At 30.1% G+C, this 9,640-nt stretch overlaps 2 protein-coding genes across 2 annotated transcripts; one reads left to right on the top strand and one right to left on the bottom strand.

The window, feature by feature from the left end:
- Nucleotides 1-1,558: 1,558 nt before the first annotated feature.
- Nucleotides 1,559-4,402, bottom strand: LOC124531649 (39S ribosomal protein L48, mitochondrial). Its single transcript, XM_047106123.1, has 5 exons — nucleotides 4,197-4,402; nucleotides 4,009-4,122; nucleotides 3,769-3,902; nucleotides 3,296-3,398; nucleotides 1,559-1,825 (listed from the first exon to the last, which is right to left on the bottom strand). Exons 1-5 carry the CDS (start codon nucleotides 4,221-4,223, stop codon nucleotides 1,622-1,624), a joined length of 582 nt encoding a protein of 193 aa, XP_046962079.1. The 5' UTR covers nucleotides 4,224-4,402; the 3' UTR covers nucleotides 1,559-1,621.
- A 252-nt stretch (nucleotides 4,403-4,654) lies between these two features.
- On the top strand, nucleotides 4,655-9,498 carry LOC124531648 (mitochondrial import receptor subunit TOM70). The gene is made up of 2 exons (XM_047106122.1): nucleotides 4,655-6,295; nucleotides 7,227-9,498. The coding sequence occupies exons 1-2, from the start codon at nucleotides 4,806-4,808 to the stop codon at nucleotides 7,378-7,380; spliced, it is 1,644 nt and encodes a 547-aa protein (XP_046962078.1). The 5' UTR covers nucleotides 4,655-4,805; the 3' UTR covers nucleotides 7,381-9,498.
- Nucleotides 9,499-9,640: the final 142 nt, after the last annotated feature.

Here is a 9,640-nt window from a genome sequence, read left to right as displayed (position 1 = left end):
TATTAAACATTCTTTATGTTTATATTATAGGTAGGTACAAAAAATAAATCAACGAAAAACATAAAGTATTACTTATTATATATAAAAGTACTCGTAATTATTACTAAATTTAATTCATATTTATTCAATTCATCGATTGAGAAAAAAGGCAGTATAAAATATTCCTTAAGATTTAGAATATACAGACAGAATAAAAAAAAAACTTAACTGGGTAGCACTTTTTACATGTCTGAAGGCTGAACTACGAATAACTCCATTTTGAAAAGAAAAAAACAATTCGTTTTGGCATCCCTATTTAAATTGTATTAGGCTAGTATTGTCAGGTTAGTAGATACAAATGTGAAAATGGAAGATTTTTATCTAGAGTTTTCCATCATGTTTAATTTCTTCATCTCGTCCGCAGACAACTCGGGTAACCCTTATTGTCAATCATGTTAGTCCTTATTCCACCTAACCTCGGTTTTCACTTGACTTATATGGCATAAATTTATTTACAAACATTTAAGGTAGCTAGAATCAAATGCGGGAATAGGTTTAATAATGATAGCAAACTATAATAAGACAGTGAGTGCGTAATATTTAGTGATAGGGTACTTAACGTTATCATTTTCAGGCTATTTGAAAGCATTCGATCCAGATCGATGTTGCAAGCTAGAAGGCGGTTATTTCGATGTGGGGAAAGGATTGTCGACCCACTTGTTACAGCAATGGATATCGTATTAGGTTGCGTTAATTCAATCCGAACCGTTCTCGTTTTGTTTTATAATTTTGTTGACATTTAGATGAAATTTAGTTTGATGGAGAATATAGATGATATTAAGTGGGTACGCAAACATATTTTGAACAAAATATAACAATATAATTTATAGTAATAATTTCTACAATAAACTAAATCGTTTTAGAGCCGAGGTGGCCCCGTGTTTAGAACGCGTGCATTTTAACCAATGATTGCGGGTTCAAACCCAGGCAGGCACTACTGAATTTTCTTGTGCTTAATTTGTGTTTATAATTCATCTCGAGCTCGGCTGTGAAGAAAAACATCGTGAGTAAACCGGCTTGTGTTTTAATTTCTACGAAATTCTGCCTACATGTGAATCCACCAACCCGTATTGGAGAAGCATGGTGGAATATTCTCCAAACCTTCTCTTCTAAGGGAGAGGAGGCCTTAACCCAGCAGTGGGAAATTTACAAGCTGAGGTCGATGTTGTTATGACTTGTAAAAAAACTGATGACGTTAAATTAACCTACCTCAAAAAAAGGAAGATTTAAATATAATTTTTATATTTTATAGCTAATATATTTTAATTATTTTGGCAATTTATTATGATCCGTGTGACATTGTATTTATTATACAATAAAAAAAATAAACAGAAAATATGTACGTTATAGATAATGTAATAGAATCACGATGCTTTATATCGATTGACTTGATTATATTAGATACAGACTTAAACAGACAAGATTACACATAACAGAAATCGTCTAGCGGCAATTTAAACAAGATCTCATAACAAAGACACTAGTGTTGTATAATGAAAAAAAATAATGATAAAATGTTCAAAGTTTTTATTTATATTCTAAATAACTACTTACAAAACAATAATAAATAACATATAAGTAACTATTTTTTCTTTTTCTTTTCAGGGCGGCTACCTCCCATTACATCTAATTGTTGTTTGAGTTCAATCAATTCATTGTCGGGGACGTATCGTATTTCCTCGTGTTCTGGCGCGTGCTCATGTACACTAAGCGTACACCCTTCGGGCAGTAAGGCACGTGACACTCGAAGCAGTGTACCAAGTGCCCACGCAGGAACATCTACCACCTGAAAAGGGAATCTATGATTTATCGCTGATTATCTGATTTATCAGATAAATCTCGATAGCTTTCCTACTTGGGACGATTGGTATAATAGGCTATTTGACAATGCGAAAAATAAATCGTGAATTATTGTAATCAGTGTATACTATGAGTTTAGAAATGGTTATTTACTAACGAAACTTAAGAATAATACTTAATTTATTCAAATATCAATAAATAAAAATGCATTTTTTCAAACGTTTGTCACGTGACACAAAACGCTCCTGATTGCTCGGGGTTATGATGAAGTCACTTTCTTGTAAACCTTGCTTTTCTACTATTTGTACCACAGATTAAATACAGCAAAGTGACGTCACCGACCCCATTGCAGCGCCATATTGTCCAAGTATCGTTTTCGCGCGTTATTTAAATATGGAATTGTTAATATGATATTTCTCGGCAAATATTTAATAGAAATAAAAAAATCAACTTTTACTGGGTCCCTTAACCTCTACTAAATAATAAAAAATGGATTTTAAAAACCAGTCAAATAGCCTATTGTATTAATTTTTTTCTAAATACATGGAAAGTATTTCTGACAACTATTCTGCCAAAAGGCTTTGGTTAGATCTTAACTTGTATATTTGCTAAACTATTTGTAGTAATAAGAGCGCAAACTACTCTTAAATTGGGTAGTCAAAAAATTAGATTTATTTATCATTTCTTTGCATGAATTTAGTAAGAATAAGAAATCATTGATTATGTATGAAATTACTGTAAGAGCTTTTGGTAGAAAGATTATTAGCATAGTATAATAAATGTTTGTTAGAATTAGATGGAATATAAAATTGCTTATTTCATCTTAATGGCATACAAATTGTATGTGTAAATAAGAAAAAACTGACTAAAATATCTGAAGATAGGAAAAGATAGAATCTTGGGACTGTTGATGATTACTACAATGAGAGGCAGGAAGTAATTATGCCAACACAAATGGCTTACTCCAGTGAAAGGGCCTCATAGCAATGACTATACTATTGCATTTAAAGATCAAGATAGAAAAATAAAATAGATCGCGACATTAGGGTATTCAAGAAATTAAAGTAAGTAATTAGTAGTGAAAGAAAAGTTTCTTCTATCCTGTCTCGTTAAGAGGTCTACATTCCTAATTACGTCAAATTGTAATTATATAATAAGTGCTAAATCTATGTTCTACAATATTATACATAATTAAAGAATCCATTGAAAATATTATCATTATAAAGCAGCATTTAAGAACTTCAAACAATTTGACTAATAAATATATGTGCTGCTTTATTTATTTCATAATAGTATTACTTATGCTATAAACAAAACAGGTTGAAATAAGAAGGAACCATATTGATTTGTAATTATTAAACAAAATCATGATTGGCCAAATTGATTTCCCTTGTTTTGCCATCTGCTTTTTCTCCCAATGCTTGTCTAAAGCTGTAAATATTTAAATATTATATACCTGAACATTTCTTTCATATATCTTGAGATGATAATCAGATTCAACAGCTGTGCTTCCCGGCTTAAATCTTTGTACATTTAACTGTTTTGCTGGTGTCGCCCAACTATAAAAAAAAAATACAGTTTTTAAAAGAAAGACTTTCTAAGGTTTTCTTAAACAATATCCAATATTCAATTACTGAAACTTTGCTTTATATGTATTCTATTAATATGGTCTTAGCAACAGTGAATGTATACATTTCCAATTTAAAAGACAATTAATAATGTGTAGTCTTAATTGATTTGCTGATATTAAGTTTCATATGAAAAGTATATTACACAAACAGACATAGATTTATAATCAATTTATAAGTTTTGTTCAAAACAATGTGTAGTTTTCAGTGTGATTTTAAAAATTAATTACTATAATACAGGTTTAAAAATATAATCATACTTTATAGATGGGAATAAAATATTCATAAAATAAAATATAACCTTTCCTCAACCTGGATTCCCATTACTTCAGCATATCTGTGTATCTCCTTCTGGCAAGATTCAAGCAATACAAAATCATAGCCTTTTATTTGTAAGTTTAAGCAATCGTAAATAGGTTCGTCTGGCTGCATACTCTGAAATTACAATAAAAATATGTTATTTTAAGTATTTATATATAAGTTATGTTAAGTACTAACAATAATTTTTATTCATTACCAAAACAAATGTACTTCTACTTACAATTAGATAGTCTGGCTCATATAAATCTCCTTTGTATCGTCGCTCTTGTCTTTGTAAGGGAATAGTGGGAAAACTGAGAATCTTCTTTGGGCCTAAGTTGCGATTTAATTTGACCTGAAAATAACAGACTTAAATTCCTGTTTTTTTATTTATTATAAATCTGCATGAATTAATTAAAAAAAACGTACCAAATTAATTAATTTCGAAGAAAACATTGTGAGATTATAACAGCGTGATTTTTAAAGTAAGTATAATTACTATATTTCAATCATATAGTCTATTTAATAAAATCTAGATGAATATTTGATGGATTCTATATTTATTTAAATAATATGTAACATTTTGGTTATGTTTATGACATATACTCATATACTTATTCTCTAATGTGTAACTAATGACAGTAATAGAGATGTACCATATAAACACAGAATTATAAGTTCGTAAAATAGTTTATATTTATCGATCAATGAAATTAATACATGCAATTAATGAAAACTAAATAAATTAAAAAGCCTATTGACTGTTGATGATTTTAGTATTAAGTAATGCTCGATTTTTTTTTAAATATGCAGTAAAAATATTTAAAGCATATATTGATAGTGTGTATTGCCATATGTCTTATCGGAAATTCGATTGTTTTTTATCTACTGTTAAATGTTAATGTCAGAGCTTCAATGAAAAGGTTATAAAATAGAAACTAGGAAGGAGCTAAGTAAAATCATAGTGTTCAATAGTCATATAATTTTTTGGAAAAGTAATAAATGGTGAATCCTTAAAAACAGGATTCGATTAAGAGGATGGCGTCGACGGGTAGTACTCCTTTCCCTAAGTGGCAACTGGCCATCCTACTCGGGGCTCCTTTAGCTATCGGTTTAGGTTACCTTTATCTAAGAAATAGATTAGAAGATCCTGAAAAGAAGAAAATTGCCGAGCTAAAAGCAAAGACAACCATTTCGTTAGATAATGAAGACAATGCAAAAGCTACGGAAAGTGCTATTGACCGTGCAATGAAGTTGAAGGGAGCCGGAAATCGAGCTTTTCATGCAGGTGAATACGATAAAGCTATTGCTCTTTATAACGAAGCTATTGAGGCTTGTCCTCCCGACCGCCCCGTTGACTTAGCTACTTTCTATCAAAATCGTTCTGCTTGCTATGAAAAGCGAGAAATGTGGGAACAGGTCAAAGAAGATTGTACCTTTGCACTGAAACTGAACGAAAAATATGTCAAAGCCTTTCTTAGACGATCACGAGCGGCTGAGAAAAGTGGCGATCTTGTGCTTGCCCTAGAAGATGTAACCTCTGCTTGCATATTGGAAAAATTCCAAGTACAGAGTTCTCTGGTTAATGCTGACCGTATACTTAAAGCTCTTGGCAGACAACATGCTCGGGAAGCTCTTGCTAAAAGACGCCCAGTCATGCCATCCAAACATTTCATTAAAACATACTTTTCTGCTTTCTCTGAAGACCCTATCGGCAAAATTAATGTAGATGACAGTGCATTGAATGGCTTTGCAAAGGCAAAGCATGCTCTAGATGGCCAGGATTACGAATCAGTGGTAGCGGCTTGTACTGAGGAATTGGAATCAAATGGGAAGTACACATATGAGGCATTGCTTTTACGAGCAACATTTTACCTTCTGCTTGGTAGACACGATGAAGCTCAGGCCGATCTTGCCAAAGTTATTGATAGTGATGCATCACTAAAAGTTAAAGTTAATGCCCTCATTAAGCGTGCATCTCTATTTACACAATTGGAAAATACAGAGCGTTGCTTGGAAGACTTTGCAAATGCAGCAAAATTAGATCCCAACAACTCGGATATATATCACCATCGTGGTCAAGTATATCTTCTCTTAGAGAGAATGGATGAGGCAACTGCAGAGTTTGCTAAGGCTGTTGAACTGAACCCAGATTTCTCTATTGCCTATATTCAGAAGTGTTATGCTGATTACAGACATGCACAGTTGCACAAAAATATTGGAGCTTTGACTCAAGTGAGAGCTGATTTTGAAAAAGCACTCGAAAGATTCCCAAGATGTGCTGAGGTGTACATTTTATATGCTCAAGTGTTGTCAGATCAGCAAGAGTGGGGTCGCGCTGAAGCTTTATTTGAATCTGCACTGGCTGTTGACCCTAATAATGCCACACTCTACGTCCACAAAGGTCTCGTACAATTACAAAAAAGCACAGATTTTGATAAAGCAGTCAAGTTAATTAATAAAGCAATCGAAATTGATGACAAATGTGACTTTGCATATGAGACACTGGGCACAATTGAAGTTCAAAGGTAAGATATCTAAAATTATAAATATCTCCTTCTTTATTTTATATATTGCTCAAAAAATGTGAGATTCTTTTAACCTTGAGATTTTGTTTGAGGTAATAAGATAAAGGTTATCGTATTATGATATTTCTTTTGGCTATCAATAACATGAGGACTTTATCTTGTATGGGCTCAATCAATACCAAAGTAGTTATCTCTTTAGAAATCATGAATGATGTCATTACTTTTCTAACAATAACTTAGAACTAAAATACAATTACTATTGAAAACAATTACATAACACTAACAGTACAGAAAAAGTCATGTGCCTCACCTAAACAATATATTCAAAACAGTGTTTTACTTTTTTTTCAAGACATTAAGAATTACTGTTTTCATTTAGATGAAAAATTTTTTAGGTTATTGAAATTATTATATTTAAAAAAATATGATTATAAAATTAGGTTATGTATTAGGCTAAATTATGTTTAAATTACTGTAATCACTGCTTACTTGTAAGATAAGCAACAAGCATGCCTTTATCTGTTGTATATTTGTGTCATTGTTGTCTCTGTGTCAATAAATGAGTATCAATGTAACATTATTTCATATAAGGTACTAAAATTATGTAATTGGAAAGGATAAGATATCCTTTCCAATTACCTAATTTATAGGAATATTGAAATTATTACAAACATTTATTAATTGCATTAGACATCAATACCGTCTTCCTTATTTTTATAAATAAGTGTTGAAAGTATAAAAAAAACATTTAAAAAATAAAAAAAAATTATTTAAATTTCTCCTAATTTATTAATCTATTTTACTAAGAAAATGAACATGAATTAATAATTCAGTATAAATATAATAGAATACACAATTCTTATGATTATTGAGTTAGGATTCAATAAATTATTTAAATTGTGACATTAAAAACAATTATTTATATTTTCAGAGGAAACTTGAGGAGGTCTTTGGAGCTTTTCGAAAAGGCAATCGCATTAGCCAAAACTGAACAAGAAATGACGCACTTGTTCTCATTAAAAGATGCTGCAGCTGCACAACTGAAGGTCTCAGAGCGTTGGGGACTTGATTGGACTGTCAGTTAGACCTTACTTTGGTTTCACTTCAATTACACAACGAGAATAAAATCCTGTATAAATATGATACATTAATATGTTTCGAAAATACTTATTTTAAATTTGCAATAAATTACATATTGTTTTTAAAGAAATATATTTTTTGTTTGCAACACAATTAAATTTCACTATAATAAAAATATAAAATGTTTATAAATAAATATTAACCGTTAGCCATGTCTAAATGTACAAACTGCAGTTGAATTTAGTTAATAGTTCAATATAAGTCATTTACTTATAAACATTTGGTCAGTATCTCTTAATTATATTGGAATCTAAAGTCTCGTTGTGAAATAATTGTGTGCAGTCTTGTCGTAAAGCATTAAGCCGTTGCCAACTCGTCGCTCTGATATTCCATGCTAAAACACACGCCTCCCCATACAGATAAACATTATAACTAGTATTTAAGTACATCTGATATTGTGACTTTGCTTATAGCATAGAAATTTTTAGGTGTTTTCTGTACATATTATGAATGTTTGTATCTAATTGTGGTTTTAAAATCTGTTATGAGAGTTCTGTTCATTCTCATACAGAATGAAAATATTTATTTAATAATTGGTCATTACGTAAATCCTTTTACTATTTTCATTGAATATTTGTAATATTCTAAGTGCTTTAAACATATGGTTAGTATACTTGTGTCATTTTATTTTATAAATTAAAAGTACTTATTTAATATTGAAAAGGATAAAATTAGAGAATACAAAAAATAAATATAGTTAAGTGTTGAAATACTTTGCAGATCTTGTATTGAAGTCCTGGATTATTTTGTCTTTATTATTACCCGAGTAAGTGAGGTACTGCTTTTAATAGTCTTTATGCATGAATAGTTTTATTCAAAGAAAAAAAATTATATAAAAACAATTATGCAAAAATTTTCAAGTCTTCGCATTCAAGTATTTTATAGCAAGATAGTCTTGAATTGTTTATATTTGTATATTCTATTGCACAATGCAATAAGCATTACAAAATAAAAAGTACACGTTTGGCCTAATTGCATTATTTGAGTCTTGCATTTAACACTGCCAATTTATTGTATGCTTGTGGTATAGTTTAAAACATGTATTTACTCAAATTCATAACGATTTTTCCATATTTAATGATTGATATATATCATTAATGAACAAATATAATATTACTTTTAGTATGGATACATATTTTATTTTATTTATTTAGAAATGCTGCACAGTCCTTCAAGAGTTTCAGTTAGTCTATATATTACTGGTTTTAATACATTGTCTATAATACACATAATAATCTTTTAAAAGATTATTATGAACTTTAACTATAATTTTATAATACAAAATGAAAGTAACTTATATTAAAAAAATACATTTTCTAGTTTATTGGTATGTTGTTAATTCTATCGTAAAAAAATTGCAATACTGTGTATAATAATAGCAGTGCATTTTGATCGATTCTTACGAATTGAGTCTGCAATGTCACATAACGTGGCACGGTATACGGTATGATATTATGTCTACGCGTATTTTATTTACAATCCGTCAGTAGATACAGATTTGTAAGGTCGACAAAAATTTGTACTGTGTGGAGCTGGCTTTGTTATTATTATTAAAAAAAGTTATTTAGAATAGTATTATATTGCCATTATATTGTGTTAGATGAAAAAAAGATTGAATAAACGTCCTTTAACATGTATACATGAAAATTATTGCTTTTATCCATTGTGTATATTGTTGAACAATGTTTATGTCAAAATTGTATTTATATTTAGTTATTGGGGCCAAGTCTGAGTAAATCAAACTTAGAGATCTCGAAAATTGCAGTTATTTGTGAGATGTGTTAAAGCGATGAGTTGAGTCGAACGGTAGTGCGATTACAAGCGCAGGGTGCATCCAGTATTAGCGGTTACTATTGTAAAACAAAATATATCCTAGAACGTTGGCAAGGAAGCTGTTAGATCACACATAGGGACTTGATTTGGATGCATCTTGAATTTATCAGTTAGATTGTGAATTTAGAATGTATAGATTTCAAAAAATGGTTCTACTAAAATTGTTACCTCACCGATAGTGAATAGTTATCAATTTATGAAAACTTCAAAATAAAAAATAAAACAAAAATTTGTTTCTTATTATTTTAAAAGTGCTACTTTTATAACATGTTTATTAACATTCCGCATACAAGAATCGTTATTTTGATTGAAACATTGTATAGTGTTGTTCGTGACACTTGGATGTTTTCTCCTTTTTTAACGATAACTAAC

The sequence above is a fragment of the Vanessa cardui genome, chromosome 8 (genome assembly GCF_905220365.1).
Source record: "Vanessa cardui chromosome 8, ilVanCard2.1, whole genome shotgun sequence".
Classification (NCBI taxonomy): domain Eukaryota; kingdom Metazoa; phylum Arthropoda; class Insecta; order Lepidoptera; family Nymphalidae; genus Vanessa; species Vanessa cardui.
The sequence above is the reverse complement of the archived record's forward strand: the minus strand, read 5'-3'. Positions and strand labels throughout refer to the sequence as shown.

Excerpts from the sequence above, each read along its gene's own strand:
- LOC124531648 (XM_047106122.1), top strand. The coding sequence starts at position 4,806 with ATGGCGTCGACGGGTAGTACTCCTTTCCCTAAGTGGCAACTGGCCATC. Across the intron at positions 6,296-7,226 it reads GGCACAATTGAAGTTCAAAG|AGGAAACTTGAGGAGGTCTT; the intron begins GTAAGATATCTA and ends TTATATTTTCAG.
- LOC124531649 (XM_047106123.1), bottom strand. The coding sequence starts at position 4,223 with ATGTTTTCTTCGAAATTAATTAATTTG. Across the intron at positions 3,903-4,008 it reads ATGAGCCAGACTATCTAATT|AGTATGCAGCCAGACGAACC; the intron begins GTAAGTAGAAGT and ends TTGTAATTTCAG. Across the intron at positions 1,826-3,295 it reads TATATGAAAGAAATGTTCAG|GTGGTAGATGTTCCTGCGTG; the intron begins GTATATAATATT and ends TTCCCTTTTCAG.